This window comes from Trichechus manatus, unplaced genomic scaffold (assembly GCF_000243295.1).
Source record: "Trichechus manatus latirostris isolate Lorelei unplaced genomic scaffold, TriManLat1.0 scaffold00007, whole genome shotgun sequence".
NCBI classification, from domain to species: Eukaryota; Metazoa; Chordata; class Mammalia; order Sirenia; family Trichechidae; genus Trichechus; species Trichechus manatus.
Window position 1 is genome coordinate 16,041,884 of NW_004443943.1, and position 21,248 is coordinate 16,063,131.

General features: G+C 40.7%; 1 protein-coding gene across 2 annotated transcripts in view; it reads right to left on the reverse strand.

Moving 5' to 3' along the window:
• Positions 1–21,248, reverse strand: part of LIPA (lipase A, lysosomal acid type) — a 45,457-nt gene that overhangs the window by 8,427 nt on the left and 15,782 nt on the right. For both annotated transcript variants that reach the window (XM_023739870.1, XM_004369914.2), the window contains exons 4-8: positions 9,534–9,732; positions 8,026–8,135; positions 6,516–6,652; positions 2,607–2,753; positions 1,442–1,513 (exon numbers count right to left, since the gene is read on the reverse strand). In XM_023739870.1, coding sequence (XP_023595638.1) covers positions 1,442–1,513; positions 2,607–2,753; positions 6,516–6,652; positions 8,026–8,135; positions 9,534–9,732 — 665 coding nt within the window. The remainder of the gene's footprint in view (positions 1–1,441; positions 1,514–2,606; positions 2,754–6,515; positions 6,653–8,025; positions 8,136–9,533; positions 9,733–21,248) is intronic.

A 21,248-nucleotide genomic window follows, 5' to 3' on the forward strand; every position in this document is an offset into this window, starting at 1 on the left:
GGGCAGAACCAGTTTGAAGACCTAATTAGAATGTCAGCTGGGATTGCAGCTAATACAATAATTCACCTGAAAACCCAACTTCCTCTCATTTTCAAACAATATTTTATCAAAAGGTGTAATTCTAAAAGCAACTCAGGTGAGTCAGAGGCAGGCAGCGACTGCCTGGTATTAGGAAATTGCAATCCAAGATAACCACAGCATCTTGGTTTGGAACTTAAACAGTGAGTTATTTCATATTTTAAAAGAAGTTAGCTGCAAAAAAACAATAATAATAATTGTTGAAAAATATTTTCTGAAGCAGAAATAAGTCCACGACATACTGTCAGGTTTAAAAAAAAAAAGCAGGTCACAAAACAATAAGTAGAAGAAAATAAATTCATCGATTTCTACATCTACAGTTTCTATCTATACCTTTAACTGCATCTTTCTGAAATGATGTACAACAAGATGCATACCGTAGAATGAAGAGATATTTCACATCTCTGGATGCACATCCCCTATCTTGTGTAGGGTTATAGGATAACTTTTATTTTTACTTTCTAAATTTTCTAAAATGAACATGGATTACTTCTCTAGTATCTGATAAAACAATAAAAACTATATTTTAAAAGTTAGTGGCTCCCCATGTAGGGTGGATGAACCCTTGAAACTACTGCCCTGAGATAATCTTTAAACCTTAAAGCAAAAATATTCCCTGAAGTCTTCTTAAAATTGAACAATAGTTTAGCTTAACTAGTAAAAATGGTCTGCCTTGAGCATTATGCTCTTTTAAGAACTATCTATATGGGATCAGATTGACGATAGCAACTCAAAAAATTAGATAGGAACCTTAGGGAGCAGTGAGTTTATGTTAAAGAGGGAGAAACAACTCAGAAAAGGAGGGTGAGAATAGTTGCACAACTTGAAGAATGTAATCAATGTCACTAAATTGTACATGTAGAAACTTGAATTGGTGTATGATTTGCTGTGTATACTCTCAACAACAACAAAATAATAAAATATAAAGGAAAAAAAAAAGTGGCACCCATTTACATCTATGATTGGTTTAGCTCTCAATTATCCACTGATGCTCCAGGCATATTGGGACTATGGGTTAATGCTGAAATGTTATTGTGTGCTACTGAGTCGACACCGATTCACAGTGACCCTAGATGACAGGGTAGAACTTCCCCATAGGGTTTCCTAGGCTGTAATCTTTACGGGAGCAAACTGCCAGGTCTTTTCAAACCCATGGAGTGGTGTAGTATGCCCTGCGGAGGATAAGAAAAGTGGCATAAGCGCAATGACAGGGACCCAGAACTCTGGAATAGAAACCAGCCTGGATGTGTACGCAGACTGTCTTTCTGTCTAGGAAGGGTTTGCAAAGAGACGCTCTGAGGAACGCACAGACCTTCCTAACATGGACTTTCACAACCCCCGACCGCACTCCTGGAGTGCCTACCTGGCTCCAGTGTATCATGTTTTGCACAGAAGTTCCGGCAGGAGAGTGTGTTATATACACATCCACTCTAGACTGCAAAATAAATACGATGAAAATAGTGTTAAAGTAGCATCAGCAATAAACATACATTTCCCTTCAAAGCATTAAAAACTACAGAGCCCTAATCTCAAATATATGAGATCAGGGGCAGGGGTAAAATTTCTTGACCACAAATATGTTGCTCTAAAAACACACGTGGTCACATACAGAGTATATATGAAGGACCATGGAGCTGCACAGGTTCAGAGTACAGGTACTTTTACTTCCTTCTTCATGCTTTTCTGAACTTCCAAAATCTTATATAACTATCATACCTTACTTTTATCATCAGAAAAAATATACATCATTTTTTAAAAATTCCCTAGAGCCTTCATTCCAGAATTTTAAAATCTGTTTTCAAAATGTAACATTAAAAACTATAAACAGATTTAGAAATACCAGCATATTGCTGGCCCAGGGTTTATATTTCAAAAAGTAAATATATTTAATACATATACACACACACACACACACGTATATTTATATATGTATATATATTTATATATGTATATATATTTAGCTATTCTAGATTCAAAACAGTAATTTTTAAAATCACTAGAATCTATATAAATAGTGTCAATTAAATTGTGACAGAGTTCCTCTTTCAATAGTTTCCATAAAGCCACAATGTAGGAAGTTGACAACCACCTGCCTTATGATAGCAGCAAATGGTATTCTAGGAATTTGCCAAAGTTGATGACCCTTAAGAAGAGAGAAAGGTGAGATTTCATCTCATGTACTTCAGACATGTTATCAAGAAGGACATCATGCTTGGTAGAGGGTCAGTGAAAAAGAGGAAGATTTTCAACAAGATCGATTGGCACAGTGGCTGCAACAATGGGCTCAAACATAGCAACAACTGTGAGGATGGCACAGGACCAGGCAGTGTTTTGTTCTGTTGTACAAAGGGTCGCTATGAGTCAGAACCGACTAGATGGCACCTAACAACAACAATGACCCTTAAATGACCCTTTAGAAAACCAATGAGGTAGTTCCTGCCTCTCCCACATCATCCAATACAAATACATTCACAGATAAAATAAAATCATTGAAGGTTTAAAGCAAGTCTTACTATAAACATACATACCATATTCAAATTTTTCTCATTAAATCCACACAGAACAAACATGATATTTTCACACAACTTCCTCAGAATGACTTGGCTACAAACATGGGTACCCAGCCACTTCACAATTGCATTCTCCGGTAAAAAATCTTTGGCTCCAAATAAGTCCTATAAGAGAAAAAGCCCAAGAATAGTCTCAGTATCTCTGGTACAAAGGCTTCCATGACCCACCTGGCAGAGACAGGTGGCCAATATCTCCACTAATAAACTCCAGAGTGAAGTGGTAAAGCTAGGATTCAAACTAGGATACTTATGTGATACATTTACTAAGACAAAATCAGATTATTTCCCCCAATGTTACAGATAAGTATTTAAAATCTCAAAATGAAGAAAAGGAAGCATAATTACATATATTACAGTGGGAAAGGGCCTTAGTGATAATCATCCTAAGGCCATCCCCAAATAGTTTTCATCTGACTCTAATAGATTGGGAGCAACTTCTGAGAAAGAATGGAGACTATGATTGTTAGCAATGTCTGCCAAAGGCATCCATCTAATCCAATTCTATGTATTATCTACATGAGGGGCAAATTGGCAAACTACAGCCTGTAGGTCAAATGTGTTCCCCTGCCTCTTTTTAAAAATAAAGTTTTATTGGCACACAGTCACACTCATTTCTTCACATATTATCAGTGGCTGCGGTCCATGATACAACAGAGTAGTTGCAACAGAGGCCCTATGGCCCACAAAGCTGGATATATTTACTATCTGGTGCTTTACAGAAAAAGTTTGCCTACCCTTACTCTACATCATTCCTGACCAAGGGTCCCTGAGCTTGTGCTCAAGTACTTCTGGGGCAGTTACTACATTCGCAAGAGTTTCTTTCCACACTTGTGCAATAGGAAATAGGAAAAATATCTTCCTTACATTGACCCCAACCAAATGTGTTCCCTTATAATTTACTCTCGCTCATGCCTATCCTCTGGAGGATCAAGCAGGACTGAAAAGTTTAAATGCCTACAAAGGCAGGCATGTCAGTATAAATGTGTAAACCCGTAAATGGAATGTGCCACACTGCCTCAGTGCTTGTGATTAGGGAGTGTTGAGAACCGTGGGAAACCAGAAAACTTATGTTTAGCGTAATGCGTACAGCAGCTGTTTGCTCTGGCCCATCGCTGTCCCATAGGACTGTGGTGCACAGCTTCCTTCTTCTTTTTCCCTAAAATAGTCCTCAAAATTTTAATGTTAAATATCCCACTTTTCTAATGGTGCAACATTTAAACATTGTATGGGCTGTACTCAACACTCTTCTAGGCAAATGTGGCCCCCCTACAGACAGCCTGTGTTGTCTGTCAAATCAGTCTTCTACAAGGCAATCCATCAAGATCTAAAGACAGATCTAAAGACAGACAGCAGGTCTAATTTTCCTCTTCTCCAGACTAACCATACTAGAATTAGTTGGGCAGAACAAGGAAGCAACTACAACAGGTAGAGATGGTCATACAACATAAAAAGGTATCATTTTTACAAGTCCTGGCTTTGAGTCTACATAACGGTTACACAGGACAGAAACACATATATTTGAGGCCCTCTACTAAAAGCAGGTTAACAGGATGATGCATCAGTGATGTAAATACACAATAAACCGAACTTTCCTTTCAACTGGCAAAGGACACAAAGTTGACTTTGTACTCCAGCACCACTATGCAAACAGTAACGTGGCAAACTCGCCTGAGAATTACATGAAAGCAGGGCCGTGCATACAGATAAATTCACCTCAAGCATTTACAGGCCCACCACGTCAACTTTGGGTTCTTTACAATTTACACCTTTGTATTTTCAGAAAGGATTAGAGGGGATATTCAATTTTAATGGAAGTAACATGTACTTGTCAGAGCAACTAATTAAAGGTTTTATGAACATTTGTGCATTCACTTTGTCAGTCTCCCACGATGGTATAAAATGCAATTATCTGGAACAGCGGGTCCCAAATACCAATCTGCTTCACTTACATCAGACTCATGTAGGAAACTGTAAAAACACAGATCCAACAGGCCCTACTCCAGAATTAACGAAACACCATCTCCAAGGGTAGGGGGTAGGAGTGTGCATTTTTACAAAGCCATTAAATCACAATCTCCAAGGGCTGGGGCACACCAGAATTTTTCTTGTTATGAAGGTCCTCCAGAGTAGGGAAACAGGTTGTTTATATTAACTGCTGATGGGAGTTTAAATTGGTAAAGCCACAATGAAAGGCAGTATGTATTAAACTAAAAATGCACATTCTCTAAGATGCAGCACTTTCACTTCCCCATACCACTCCAGGGAAATACCCAAGAAAAGGAGGATATATTGACAATGACACAGCAACAACCTAAATGTCCACCATAGAAGGCTGGTGAAATAAATAGTAGTTCCTGATAATGGGAAACTTACTATGCAGAAGTGGTAAAGTTTATGTATCAACATGATAGCTCTCCAAGGCTGAAAAATGCAATCTGCAGGGCAATATATATAGTAGGGTACTGTTTACATTAAAACAAAACAATATATTTCTCTCAGTGCATACATAAGGAGCGTTGGCGGCGCAGTGGTTAAAGCTATCAACTGCTAACCGAAAGGTCGGTGATTCAAAACCACCAGCAGCTCCAAGGGAGAAAGATGTGGCAGTCTGCTTCTGTAGAGATTTACAGCCTTGGAAACCCTATGGGGTCGATACGAGTCAGCATTGACTTGATGGCAGTGGGTATGGTTTGGGTACATATATATGTGTAAATTCACACGAGGTCTATAGGAAAATACCCCAAACTGAGCACTATGCTTAATTCGGGGGTGAGAGGGAGGCTAGGAGAAGGTTTGGTAGTTGAGGGGTACTTTATTTGTAATCTCTGAATTGTTTATAATGAAAACTGATACATCCATCACCCAAATCGGTTCTACTTTGTCCTATAGGGTCACTATGAGTCAGAATCGAGTCAACAGCAATTGGTTTGGTTTTTAGTACCCAAGTCATTAAAAATAAATTTGGTTAGAGGTGGCTACATCTTATCTGCATGTCTGGTCACTGGTGCACAGCGTCCCACCCTGTGTGACAGTCAGGCTCTGAGGTCAGAGTATAGTTCCTATTCCCTCTGAAAGCCTTTTAAATGGCCCATGAGATATGTTATACCTGATTTTGTGTATATACATCCCTATACAAGATTAAATATATAAAGGTTCTATATGTATATGTTTTATACATTACACATTTATTTATATACATATATACACACACATAAACACACATGTACACATGCATGTGTGTACACATATATATAAATAAATGCATAATGTGTAAAATATATAAAACATATGCATAATGAACCACCTGGCATCAGCTGGTTCTAAATTCCTCCTCATGAAAGCTGTTCCCTCCTTGAATACAGCTTGGGGTCCCATAGCTTTACAGCCATGCCCTGATGAAGTTACTGGCTTGTGTTTAGGGAACCGGTTATAAAACATAACAGCAGTGTCTGTAAATGATCCTCAGTGTGGCTAGGGATGGGCATGTGGGAATATTGGATTTCCAGTCTCTCATCTCCTGCCTACTCCTGTGTGTGTGCTCACTGTGTGGAAAAAGAGCAACTCCAAGAACGTTTAAATTATTTTCTCCCAGACTTTCTTGTGCTCTCTTTGTGTGGTGCGTGGAAAGTTAACCGGCATTTGAGTGCAATGTGGCTCCTGTATACAGTGAACGATACACCTCCCCACCTGCCCAGGATCTGGAAGTAGGAGTGAAGGGGGAAAAGAAAATCTTGAGAGAAGAAACCCCATTGTTCCATCGACAGGAAAACACAGAGGAGGAAGGCACAGGTTCTCCTTCCACTGGCAAAATTTCAGGTTTGAAAAGGAAATTTGTGAGGAGAGAGGTGGAAAGGGGGATCCGAATACCTTATAGATCAGGTCTGGCATATGTGCTAATTTGGCTAGAGGGCTAGTAACAAAGTTAAGTGAAACCACAGGAGCCAGGGCAAAAAACATTTTAATCCTTTTGGCCAGCTCAGGGATCCGTGAAAATGCTATAAAACCTGTGGAAACAAAAGAGATAACAGAAATTCCATCTTCTGAGACTTTTTCTTGGAAAAAGCGAGGGCAGTCACTTTTGTTACCCCATAGTCTGAAAACCATGCAAGTCACACCAAGGTCAGGAGGCAAAACTCTTGAAATGGGTCCCCCTGAACTTCTATGTATGCGAACACTGAATTTGATTTAACTAGTTAATCAAGTATTTGTGTTAAGTGCCTGTTCCAAACCTCAATCTAGTTGTGCACTGGAAGAAATTCGGGCTGTGAGAACCGTAAGATCTTCCCTGTTCCTTTAGCAATCTGAATTGTGCAATGGTAAGACTGCATTCCCACAGCTCCACCCTCATTCCCCATTGCCCCTTCCCTCCTCCCTGAGACCCACTTACACATGCATTCAATTAAATCATCCATGGCTCAAAAGAAACTTTTAGGATCTCCTAGCTTTAAAATATATTTTAGCTTCCTTTCAGGTCACTTCCTGCCTTAAACTTGGCCTCACACAGGTGGACAAGCAGGGGAAGAAGGAATATAATGTAGAATGCTTAACTTCATTCATGAGAAATGAACACGTATCCAAGTTGCTTTTGGTTTAGCCTCTCAAATTGGCAAAGAGTGTTTGATGGTAGTAAGGGTGAGGCAATTTAGCCATATATACACACACACCATATATATTAAGACACTTAAAAACATTCATGCATTTGATATAGCAATTCTCCTTCTAGTAATTTATTCTAAGGAGACCATACTACATGAGCATAAAGGTATTAGTTACAGTAAACACTAAAAGGGAGAATAAAATAAAATTATGGGACAGGTCCCTAACCCCTTATTAGAAACTCTTGTTTGGTAAAATTATGAGCAATTTTTATTTTCTTTAAACTTTGCTAAATTTTCTAGATTTCTTTACTATGAACACACATTACTTTTATAATCAGCATAAATGCAAATATGGTAAAACTTTTTAAAACTGTTTTTACATAAAGTATAACCTGGCATCCTTGTAGCTAGTTTTGTTCCACTTTAAAAGTTAATGTGTGTTCTTGTTTTCTTTTTTAAAGTCTCTAAAGTTAAAACTTCTTGTTTTCCACCCACTCACATACCCATACTGCTTAACTAGGAAAATATATAATAGGATGTGGTTTATATTAACACCTTCAATTTCAAGGGAATCATCTACCATGTTTATCCATTAATATTAAAGTCTGAATTTCCAGAGAAAAGCAACTGTTACACCAAAATTCCCTGTCCTATTCATTATTTCTGCTTGACATTAAAAAAAAACATTATTTGAACTTTTTTTTTAATTTCACGTTTTAAAAACAAATGCAAACTCAGCAATAAAGACATTATACCAACTTTCAATCTTTATTACATACCTATAGTGGTGCCTTGAGAATGACCCACATAATACAACTGTTCTTGGCCAGTTTTACTCAGAATGAAGTTAATTGAAGCTGGTAGGTCATAATTTGCCATCTCATCAAAACTGTAATCAAAACAAGGAATCTTTCATTGGATTATTTACATACAAATAGAACAGTATGCAAATAATAATTATCACAAATTGAACACTTGTGGGTGAAGCAACCCTGAGCTTAGGAAACAGAACATTACCAAAATTCGAGAAGCCCCCTTCAGCTCCCTTCCTGTCGTGCTCCCAAAGAGAACTATTATCCTTTGGTTTTTCACACCATAAATTAGCTTTCGAACTTTTCTATAAATGGAATTATACAGTATATACATATGTTGTTGTTAGGTGCCATTGAGGCAATTCTGACTCATAGCGACCCTATGGACTACAGAATGAAACATTTGCGCCATCCTCACGATCATTGTTATGTTTGAGCCCATTGTTGCAGCCACTGTGTCAATCCATCTCGTTGAGGGTCTTCCTCTTTTTCACTGACCCTCTACTTTACCAAGCATGATATCCTTCTCGAGGGGTGTGTGTGTATATATACACACACATACAGTATATATTCTTCTGTATCTGGTTTCATTCATGTTGGATAAACCACACTTTATTTATCTATTCCACTGCTGATGGGCATTTGGGTAATTTCCAGTTTTTCACTATTACAAATAGTAAATAGTTTTACAATAAACATATGCTTGTATGTGTCTTTGGCAAAAGCTTTCATTCTTGTGTTTCATGTCTTTAGACAGGCACTGGCTTGACAAATGGGTAGCGAGTCTGAAAGTGTCCATAGTACTCACCTGCTCTAATATTTGGTACTGTACACAGAGCTCGGAACCGGTGTGTATGTATGGGTATGCATGTATACGTGTTTGTTATCAGGGGATGGGTAAGTCAACTGTTACTGGGTATTCACAATGTCTCAGGCACTGTGTCAGGCTCTTTCCATTTATCATCTCCTTTAATACCCCCAATAACTTTATGAGGTGTTTATTATCCCCATTTTACAAATAAGGAAACTTAGGCACAAAGGGTTTATGTAACATGTTCAACGTCACGCAGCTCTTCACTGGTATGGCCAGAAGTAAGAAAGAGCAGAAGAGAATTTCAGAGTTGAAAACTTCTGGAAAGAAGAGAAGTGAAAATTTGCAGTACATGTATATGGAGGAGGGGGGAAGGTTATGGGACAAAACTTACCCAGCAGCTCCCAAACCTGCACAAATGCCAAAATAAGTTAAAAGTTACTCAATTCCCAATTGAATCTAGTTCTTCTTATAATGTAATCACTTACTTATAACTTCCCCTACAGCTATTTATTTAATTCAATTCCTAACGAGGTTTAAAACCTTTCAAGAGACATCAGTTTCACCTCTCATATGACCTCATATCGCCATAGCTGGAATCCCCATGTGTCTGCATTAAAGGTATTCAGGAAATAAAACCATGCTATTATCAATTCAAATATACCTGAAGGCCCAGAATTCATCCTGAGAAACTGAAAGAGTCCTGTGTTTCCGAGACCAGGTATTGCCCCTGCTGTTCCCCATCCAGACATCAAAACCAGCATCAGCAAGGATGAAGCCCAGGCTGCTGTTGGCAAGGTTTGTGATCCAGTTACTGGAATCTGCAAGCAAGCCATGCTGCAGATACACAACTGTTTTGGGGCCTGTAAAACATACATGCTTAGGAGTAAGCAGCACCATGCTCCAAAAAAACATGATGTTATTAAACTGATAATTCATATAAGATTCCACTGCATATAATGAAACAGAAACAAATTAAAATACTGACCAATGTACTCCTATATAACATTAGTAAAGAAATTCTTTAAACACTGCTGGCAGGGTAGCAATGAAATTGGACTATTTTTTCATGTCTAGTAACAAGACACACGGGCTTAAGCATTAAAAAAAAAAAAATTAACATATTTTCAATAGCTTTCAAAATGTTTCTGCAGTTTGCTCCAGTAATTTCATTTCTTACAAAGTACCCTAACAAAATAAACCAAAAGAAAGAAAAGATCACACACACACAAATTCAGAAAGATACACAAAAACAGGAATTTGTTTTCTCTTCACTGTACCTGGGATACTGTGATGTAGTGGAAATAATATACACTTAGGAGCCAAAGAAGGAGCCCTGGTGGTACAGTTGTTAAGCGCTCAGCTGCTAACAGAAAGGTCAGTGGTTCAAACCCACCAGTGCTCCACAGGAGAAAGATGTGGCAGTCTGCTTCCGTAAAGATTACAGCCTTGGAAACCCTATGGGACAGTTCTACCCTGCAGGAGCCCCGGTGGTGCAGTGGTTAAGCGTTTGGCTGCTAACAGGTTGGTGGTTCGAACCCACCAGCTGTTCCGTGGGTGAAAGATGTGGCAGTTTGCTCCCATAAACATTTACAGCCTTGGAAACCCTAGAGGGAAGTCCCCCTCTGTCATTATGGGTCATTATGAGTCAGAATCAATTCGAGGGCAATGTTTTTTGTTTGCTGTTGTTACGAGCCAAAGAAACCTGACCTCAGGCTGCTTACACAGTGTTGAGACTTTCAGTCATTCATTAAACAAGCATTTATTGAGCACCAACTATGTGCCAGTATTCTTCTCAGCACTGAGGATACAGCAGAGAATAAAAACAGGAAGGAAAAAAACCCGCCCTCATGGTGCTGATGTTATACAACCATGAGTCTTAGAGTCAGACAAATCTGGGTGTGTAGATCACAGTGTGAGAGCAAAGCACTCCAGTGTATGTGGAAGGGGAAGGGGTGGGGCTGGGGTGAACAAAACTCAACCATTTGTTAAGCAAAAACCAAACTCTGAGTCGATTCCAATTTACAGCAACCTTACAGGACAGAGTAGAACTGCCCCATAGGGTTTCCAAGGAGCAGCTGGTGGATTTGAACTGCCAACCTTTTGGTTAGCAGCTGAGCTCTTAAGCACTGCACCACCAGGGCTCCAACCATTAGTCAGGACATCTTTAATAGGGGAGGGGAGACTAAAGGCACTTTTTCTCTAATCCTTCTTGTTTGTTTGGGTTCCCCAACCCCTGACTTCAAGCTGAATACAAAAGCTCAATGACTAACAGATATAAAAGATGGCACCGCTGGGATGGGCAGATGGGAAAAACAAAGTGAATCTATATTCTTTAAAAAGCTAAAATTTTCCAAATCTGGAGGATTTGGAGCTAAGAACTGCAAACAGTATTGCAGACACCACTGTTTTCTCATGGCAAATGCCAGTAGGTGAGGAAAGAGGCTGACCGAGGAAGGTAAATGCTATAGTCTGACAAATGGCATGGCCTTAATTAATCATCCTGAGGCCAGTCAGCTGTGTCCTATTACAACATCCATTCTTTGAAGACCTTTTATGGAAAACCTACTATATTTTAAGCAGTATTGTTGTTGTTCTGTGCCATAAAGTCAATTATAACTTGAAGCGACCTACAAGACAGAGCAGAACTGCCCAATAGGGTTTCGTAGGCTGCAATCTTTACGGAAGCAGACTGTCACACCTTTCTCCCACAGAGCCGCTGGTGGGTTTGAACTGCTGACCTTTAGGTTATAGCCAAGCGCTAATCATTGCACCATCAGGATTCCTTCTAAGCGGTGTACTAGAAAAAAATCAGTCAAGTGATTCAAAACATGTTACATTTCACGTAAACTTTTTTGGTGCCTACTTTGTATTAACCACTCTGCTAGAGGCTGGGGACACAAAGATGGATAACCCATGCTCCATGCCCCGAAGAACTCCATTCTAGTGGAGGTGACAGACATGTATTTATCTTCTAGCCCAGCATAGAAAATGCCAGAACACCACCTAGGAAAGCTCGGAGGAAAGAGAAAGTCATTCATTCAGCCAAAGGGAGAAATATATCTGGATGTTTATTAGGTGAAAGACAGGATTTTCCCACAAAGAATTCTGGGGAAGAAACAGGAGGCCAGAGGCCTGAGATTACACCCCAGGCCTCGCAGGGTGGGGCCCCAGGGCACACAATAAAAAGGTCCCTGCGTGAATTTGATGCTCAGTCAGGGTGGGGAACTGCTGGTAAAGTTCAGTGCCTGATCTGACCTGGGGGTAGAGGGATATGAAGGACTTCGTGGAAGGTTCATCCATCCAGGCTGGGCTAATTTCAAGAACAAAAGGGCCCCTCAGATGAAGGAGATGAAGTAGATATCACCCACTGGGCTTCTGGGGCCAGTGATTCCATGAAGTATGATGAGTCACCAATAAACAAAATATTAACAAATCTTGGAGTGGAAAACCTTTAAAAAGTGGGTGCTAAAGTGCTTGCCCCTTTCCTCTGCATAGAGCACATCCAAGAGAGTGCCAGAATAGATAAGGGCACTGGAAAGAGACCTACCCATCTGTCTGTGGCTACCACGAAGGGAAGAAAGAACGGTACAATGTAGTTCTTTCACATCCCACCACCAATCAAGGATTTAAGGATCTGCTGGAAAAAAAGGTTGCTCTCTGGGAGGGTTAAACCTACTTCCATTCACATCTTCCAGTGAATGATTTTCATCAGATTTCTTTTCACCATGCTGCTGAGAGAAGCTAACTGAAATGATTGCTAGCTATTATTGAGCACTTATATGCTCTATGTGCTGAAAGTGCTCTACAGTGCCAGAAATCCTATGAAGTTGGTCCTATTCCCATTTAACAGAATGGAGAATAATGACTAAGCCAGGTAACTTTCCCAAGGTTGAACTAGAAATAGTAAGTGAGGGAATTGGGATTTGAACCCAGGTATGTCTGATGCCAAGATCCATGTCCTTAACCACTTTACTATGGGGAAAGGTGAACAAGAGAGAAGTCATTCTGGAACATATAGAAGTCCTCAGAATGATAAGCCAAATGGGTAAGCTATTTTGGAGGGATGTGGATGAGGAACTTGAAATAAAGTAATCTCTAGTAGATAGAAGAGATAAGGTTGGGAGGCAAGAACACCAAACTCAACCTTGCCCACTGAGGCAGTTCTCAGGACCAGACCATTCGGTAACTCCAGCATACTGGGGCCTGATACATCTCAGCAACAAACCAACACGACAGACAAGGGCTATCACCCAGCCCATGCCCTAGAGCTGGCTTGTTTGTCCCTAGCTGGGTCTAGGAGGGCTGGGGACTGAGGACAAGGCCTAAAAGGGCCATTTCTTGGCCCAGAGAGGGAAAGTGGCCTCATCAAGATCATCTAGTAGTTAGCACAGAGCCAGTAAAGATATCATTCATGTCCTGTCACAATGCTACCCCACTTGCTAAGGCCCAAATATGGGTGGAAGTGAGGTGGGCATTATTCAGGCTCTGAAACTGAAATTGCTGAGCTCACAGTCCCACAGAAGGAAGATGACTGGGTGGGTAGGGAAGTTCCTCCTGCCTCCCAGGATCCTGGCCTTCTCAGCCAGCTCATTGTGTCTGGATGGGCTTCCACTATGATCTAAAAGGGCTGTGAGAAACCAGCTGAGGTGCAGGGGAAAACCACAAAGAAGAGTAAGCAGTGAGTCAAGAGTCAGGATAAAAAGAATGGGTGTTAGCATCAGACAGGCCTTGGCTCTTACTAGCGCACTAGCTGTAAAACATTGTAGGAGTTACTCGGCCTCTCTAAAGTATAGCTATCATTTTCTAAGATGGAGATGATAACAGCACAGCGCCTGATACCCAGTAAAAGCTCAAGAAATAATGTTGTTGTTAGCTGCCATCGAGTCGACCCTTACTCATGGCGACTCCGTGCACAAGGGAACAAAACACTATCTGGTTCAACACCATCCCCATGATCAGTTGCAGATCAGACCATGGTGATCCACAGGGTTTTCAATGGCTATTTTTTGGAAGTAGATCACCAGGCCTTTCTTCCTAGTCTGTCTCAGTTTAGAAGCTCCACTGAAACCTGTCCAGCATCATAGCAACATGCAAGCTTCCACTGACAGATGGGCGGTGACTGTACATAAGGTGCACTGGCTGATAATCAAACCCAAGTCTCCCACATGGAAGGAGAGAATTCTACTGGTGAACCACCAATGCCCTCCAAGAAACAACACCCGTTGCCATCAAGTCAATTCCGACTCATAGCAACCCTATAAGATAGAGCAAAACTTCCCCATAGGGTTTCCAATGATCAGCTTGTGGATTTGAACTGCTGACCTTTTGGTTAGCAGCTGACTTTTGGTTAGGAGCTGAGCTTTTAACATTGTGCCACCAGGGCTCCCCAAGAAATAACAGCCACTGCCTTTCTGTTCTCCTTCCCCTTCTCAGCCACCACAAGCCTCTCCCTAGCTTGCATTATGGTATCTTGAGTTCACAGAATTATACAGTTGGCAGAATATTGGAAATTATCTAGCTCTGGTCCAAAACGCTCACTTTATATGAGGGAACAGAGCGGTTCACAGTAGGGAGGCACCTGGAGGTGGGCGCCCAGACACAGATAACATCCTCATCGCCTGTCCCCTAGACATGGCTCTTTCTACTGCATTCTGACTTCAGCACTTCTGCCCTCCGTAAATAAATCCTGACATAAGCATCTTCCTCCTTTCCTTAGAGTTTAGAACACATTCCCATCATGGGGGACAGGCTGCTGAGGAAGCAGACATCAGAGATCAGGGGCAAATCCATTCTGATATTTAAGAACTAAGAACAGCAACAACAGCTTCCATTTATACCGGGCTTCATAGGACTTATTTCATCTGATTTTCACAACAATCTATGAAGTAAAAAGTTTTATTCTTCCCATTTAACAGTTGAAAAAAATAAAACTTAGGGAGGCTAAGTAAATTTCCAAGGTCACACAGCTGGTTAAAGTAGTAGAGTTGGAACTTAAACCCAAGGCTGGCACTGTTAGCATGCTCACACTTAATCACTAGGCCAAACCGCCTCTAATTTTACCCACCACTGAAAGCCCTCAAGTTGGTTTTGTGGTTGCCTCTTAGCCCAGGAGTATGGAAACCTTAATCCAATGTGGCCTTGAGCAAGAAACATGATAAAGTGTCAATGCTTTGCTCAACCCAGTCTCAGGAGGCTGCAGGGCTGTAGGTGCCTCCTCAGACACACCGAAACATGGAGCTTGAGGTTTATCAAACTATGAGCCAGAAAAGGCTTCTATCCTCACAGAGCTCATGGTCTAGTGGAGAGGACAGAGGTTACACACATCATGATCTACATAATAAGTTATTGTTTATTGTCTTAACTGCTATGAAGGAAACTCACAGAGAACTATGAGAATAGGTCGCCTGAGGCCTGAACTAGTGTTGAGTAGCAGAGGAAATGCTCCCTGAAGAAGTGGTTTTTAAGCTGGAGACTGAGGAGGAGTACCAGTGGTTAACCAGGAGGAACAGACGCAGCACTGGAGGATGGCGGGTAGGGGGAATGCAGGGCAAGCATCTCCTCCTTCCCAACCTATCTATGCTCCAGCCCCAACCTAGAAAGAGAAGATAAATTGTACAGCTGACACTGACTTATGTTGTTCAATTAGGCAATGGGTCTGAACGCAATCCCCTACAAAGCCCACCATCAAAGCACAAAGAGAGCCTGGGCGTGAGCTCAGTTAACTGAGTCACCAAACTCAGGCACTGGTTAATGAACCTGTATTTGCCCAGTGCCACCAGGGAGGCAAGGAATTACATCCCAGCTTACCAAGGCCAATGTGTAGCTTGCTAGAGTGCTGAATTTATTCAAAAAGTGGCTTCTTTAGAAAAATGGCAGGAAGAAAGAACAGAAGACCTGGAAATCAGTCAGAATCCTAAAAAAAATAATCAAAGCAAAACACAAGACAGGCAGATGACCTCTCCTTCCAAAGACTTAGCTCATAAACTATCTTTTGAATTTTCATTTATTGCCCAAAAAGCTCAGTGGGCAGCCCCTGGGGAATCTTTACTAAGGATACAGCTCAAAATCTATTTCTACGTGTCAAAGGCAGTTATTCCAGGCCTTCACAGCCTAGAATACCCCCTTCACCCCTAAGGCCATCAGATTGTCTTTCATATAATTTCTCAGATACAACTGTGTCCACTTGGTGCTTGATTTAATGATTGGCCAACTTCTAGTTGGGCAAGCAGTAAGTCTGCCTAGTTGGTGCTGCTGTTTTATATATTTTAGGCAAGTAAAAGCAAGGCTGACATGTATTTCCTTGTCTTAGTCCCATAAAATATATATTCTGACTATCATGAGATCAACTTGTTCAACAGTCATTACATAACAATGCAGCTCCAATTCAAACAACAATGGGTCTGCAGTCAAACTGGCCAGGCCACTATCCTTTGACCTGAGGGTGTTGCTCTAGAACACAGGTTCCCAAACCCAACGATTTTACCTTGGAATCACCCACGGAGTGTGTTAAAAATACCAGCTCTTGGGGGCGGGGCCAATATGTCGGAGTAGTCAGACGTTTTCAGTGGACCCTCTTACAAGGAAGGCCCGAAAAAACAAGTGATTCGATTATATATGACAATCTGGGAGCCCTGAACATGAAAGACAAAGTTGACGAACCAGATTGAGTGGGAGGGGGAGGGAGAGATGGTTTGGAAGCAGCAAGAAGGTGCCAGACCCGACCCAGCGAGAGCCTGAGCCCTTCAGGACTGATCAGTTCGGGCGTGAGCGGTGAGGCAGGCAAGCATTGGTGCTCAAGAGATGTATTCCACACAGGAAGAGACCCAGCCACTGAGAGTCTATTCGGCCACACAGAACCAGTGAGAAGCAGCCCTTCATCGCCGAAAGATAAGTATTTGTGTCCAGCCTACTGCATGGATCAAAAACACACTCCTAAGGGAAAAACCTCTCTCCCATTTACCACCCTGTTCCCTGCTCTACACTGGGTCCTGGACTGGCTTCAGCAATAGCCGAGTCCCCTGGGCCAGAAGTGGGATCCGTCACACACCCTGAGCCATTCTCCCAGCCTTGGAGAGTGAACAAATTAACAAGCAGGGGAAAAAATAAACTACCAGCTCCCCTAAGTCAGGAACTCAGGGTAGGCACAGCTCCTTTGCCTAGACACAGACATAAGGGATCAACGGACTTTGAGTGCCTTTCCCCCTGCATAGACTTCTGCATGCCCATTTCAACAACATACGCCCTCATTACCGCAGTACAACATGGTATATATCTGAAGTTTAACTTCAACTGTTTCAGCTGTGAAGTGCCAGGTGTGTGACATTTGACTCTGCTCTGCCCATTAAGCAGGGTCTTCACCTACCCACATCAGGGGCCTGAGGACTGGTGGCTCCACCCATGCCACCTAGCCACCTGCGATAGGGGCCCAAGAATAAGAGATGCCCCCCAGTCCTTACAGCCAACAGCACTGGGTGCTCATAGTACAGCTGCAAAAAACACCCACCAACGTGCTCTAGGGAACAGGGACACACCTTCCTCCTGGACACTTGGGGGCAGCTGTCAGACCCCTGTCTTGCTCAGAGTATGTTCCCCTGCTGCAGCCAGATGCCTGTTCCTACACCAATCATCCATGCTGGGCTAGGACTGTAGGTGAGAGTCTGCACTACACACTTGGTGGCTATCTACCTGGGCACCTAAGCTGAATTCATACAGGAGAAGTGGGAAGACTCCTGAGCTCACATACCTAGTAACAGATCTAACCAGGACTTACAGGACATTATAGCTTCAAAGGTGCCAATAATCAAACTAGCTCACACGAGCAGCCTATTTGGGCATATCAGAACAAAACAAGAAGCTAGGACACAGGAAGCAAACATAAAATAAATAAACAACTTATTAATGGCTCAGAGACAATGGTCAATATCAAATCACATAAAGAGGCAGTCCATGATGGCTTCAGTAAGCTCCCAAAATAAAGAATCAAAACAGTTTCCAGAGGAGGAAAATTTCTTGGAATTACCAGAGGCAGAATACAAAAGATTAATATACAGAACTCTTCAAGAGATTAGGAAGGAAATTAAGCAAAGCGCAGAACACACAATAGAGGAAATTAAAAAGATTAGACAAGAGCATAATGACAAGTTTAACAGGCTGCAAGAATCCATAGAGACAGCAATCAGAAATCCAGAAGATTAACAACAAATTGTCAGAATTAGACAATCAACAGAAAGTCGTAACAGCAGAATTGAGGCAATGGAAGTTAGAATTGGTGAGACTGAAGAACAGCATTTGACACCAACTTATTTGAGGAGAAATCAGATAAAAGGATTTAAAAAAATGAAGAAACCCTAAGAATTATGTGGGATTCTATCAAGAGGAATAACCTAGGAGTGATTGGAGTACCAGAACAGGTGAGGATAACAGAAAATACAGAGAAAATTGTTGAAAATTTGTTGGCAGAAAACTTCCCTGATATCATGAAAGATAAGAAGATATCTATCTAAGATGTTCATCGAACCCCACATAAGGTAGATCCCAAAAGAAAGTCACCAAGACATATTATAATCAAACTTGCCAAAAGCAAAGATAAAGACAGAATTTTAAGAGCAGGTAGGGATAAACGAAAAGTCATCTACAAAGGAGAGACAATAAGAATAAGCCCAGACTACTCAGCAGAAACCATGCAGGCAAGAAGGCAAAGGGACGACATATATAAAGCCTTGAAGGAAAAAAAATTGCTAGCCAAGAATTATAGATCCAGCAAAACTGTCTCTCAAATATGATGGCGAAATCAGGGCATTTCCAGATAAACAGAAGTAAAGGGAATTTGCAAAAACCAAACCAAAATTACAAGAAATACTAAAGGGAGTCCCCCAGGTAGAAAATCAATATCATCAGATAACAACCCAAGACTAGAACACAGGACAGAGCAACCAGATATCAACCCAGATAGGGAAGTCACAAAAATAAACCAACACTAAAACACTGAAAATAGGGAAATAGACAACAATATATAAAAGATAACAACCTTAAAATAAAAAAGAGGGACTTAAAAAATGCAGACCTAGATTTTTCATATAGACAGGAAATCAAGGAGATAAAAAGAAATAAAAGACGGGTACAAACTTACAAAAATAGCGGTAAATATTAAGGTAAACCACAAAGGAAACTAACAATCCTACAAGTCAAAATACAAAAAACTAGAAAAATATAAAGACTCAGAAAATACAAAATCAACAACAATGAAAAAGATGAAAAGAAAACAAAGAAAAACGACTCAGCCCAGAAAATTAAGTGGAACAAAGAAACGGTCAACAACACACAAAACAGACATCAGAATGACAGCACTAAACTCATACCTATCAATAATTACGCTAAATGTAAATGGACTAAATGCACCAATAAACAGACAGAGAGTGGCAGATTGGATTAAAAAAACACGATCCATCTATATGCTGCCTACAAGAGACACACATTAGACTTAAAGACACAAACAAACTAAAACTCAAAGGATAGGGAAAAAATATCAAGCAAACAACACTCAAAAAAGATCAGGAGTGGCAATATTAATCTCTGAAAAAATAGACTTTAAAGTAAAATCCACTACAAAGGATAAGGAAGGACACTATATAATGATTAAAGGGTCAGTACACCAGAAGGACATAACTATAATAAATATTTACACACCCAACAACAAGGCTCCAAAATACATACAACAAACTCTAACAGGATTAAAAAGATAGCTAGATAGCTCACAATAGTAGTACGATACTTCAACACCACTTTCAATGAAGGACAGAACATCCAGAAAGAAGCTCAACAAAGACACGGAAGATCTAAATGCTACAATCAACCAACTTGATCTCACAGACATATACTGAACCACTCCACCCATCAGCAACCAAGTATACTTTCTTTTCCAATGCACATGGAACATCCTCCAGAATAGACCACATATCAGCCCATAAAGCAAGCCTTAACAAAATCCAAAGCATCAAAATATTACAAAGCATATTTTCTGAGTGTACAGCCATAAAAGTAGAAATCAATAATGGAAAAAATCAAACACGTGGAAACTGAGCAACAGCTTCCTCAAAAACTACTGGGTTATAGAAGAAATTAAGGATGGAATAAAAAAATTCACAGAATCAAGCGAGAACGAAAACACATGCTACCAGAACCTTTGGGACACAGCAAAAGCAGGGCTCAGAGGTCAGTTTAGAGCAATAAATGCACACATCCAAAAAGAAGAAAGGGCCATAATCAAAACATTAACCCCACAACTGGAACTAGCAGAAAGAGAGCTGCAAAAGACACCCTCGGGCACCAGAAGAAAGGAAAATAATTCACCATTACCAAGTGGGATTTATACCAGGTATGCAGGGATGGTTCAACATCAGAAAAACAATCAGTGTAATCCATCAAATAAATAAAACAAAAGATAAGAACCACATGATCTGATAAATCGATGCAGAAAAGGCCTTTGACAAAGTCCAACACCAATTCATGATAAAAACTCTCAACAAAATAGGAACAGAAGGGAAATTCCTCAATATAATTAAGGGCATTTATACAAAGCCAACAGCCAACATCACCCTAAATGGAGAGACTTTGAAAGCATTCCACTTGAGAATGGGAACCAGACAAGGATGCCCTTTATCACCACTCTTATTCAACATTGTGCTGGAGGTCCTAGCCAGAGTAATGTGGCTAGAAAAAGAAATAAAGCGCATCCAAATTGGTAGGGAAGAAGTCGAAGTATCTCTATTTGCAGATGATATGATCTTATACACAGAAAACCCCAAAGAATCCACAAGAAAACTATAGGAACTAATAGAAGATTTCAGCAAAGTTTCAGGATACAATATAAACATACAAAAATCAGTTGGATTCCTTTACACCAACAAAAAGAACCACAAAGAGGAAATCACCAAATCAGTACCATTTACAATAGCCCCCAAGAAGATACAATACTTAGGAGTAAATCTAACTGGAGATGTAAAAGATCTATACAATGAAAACTGCAAGACACTACTGCAAGAAACGAAGAGACCTGCATAAGTGGAAAAACATACCTTGCTCATGGATAGGAAGACTCAACATGTGAAAATGTCAAATCTACCAAAAGCGATCTACATATACAATGCAATCTCAATCCAAATTCCGACAGTATTTTTTAATGAGATGGAGAAACAAATCACCAACTTCATATGGAAATGGAAGAGGCCCTGGATAGGTAAAGCATTACTCAAGAAGAAGAACAAAGTGGGAGGCCTCACACTACCTGATTTTAGAACCTACTATACTGCCACGGTAGTCAAAACAGCCTGGTACTGGTACAACAACAGATACACAGACCAATGGAACAGAATTGAGA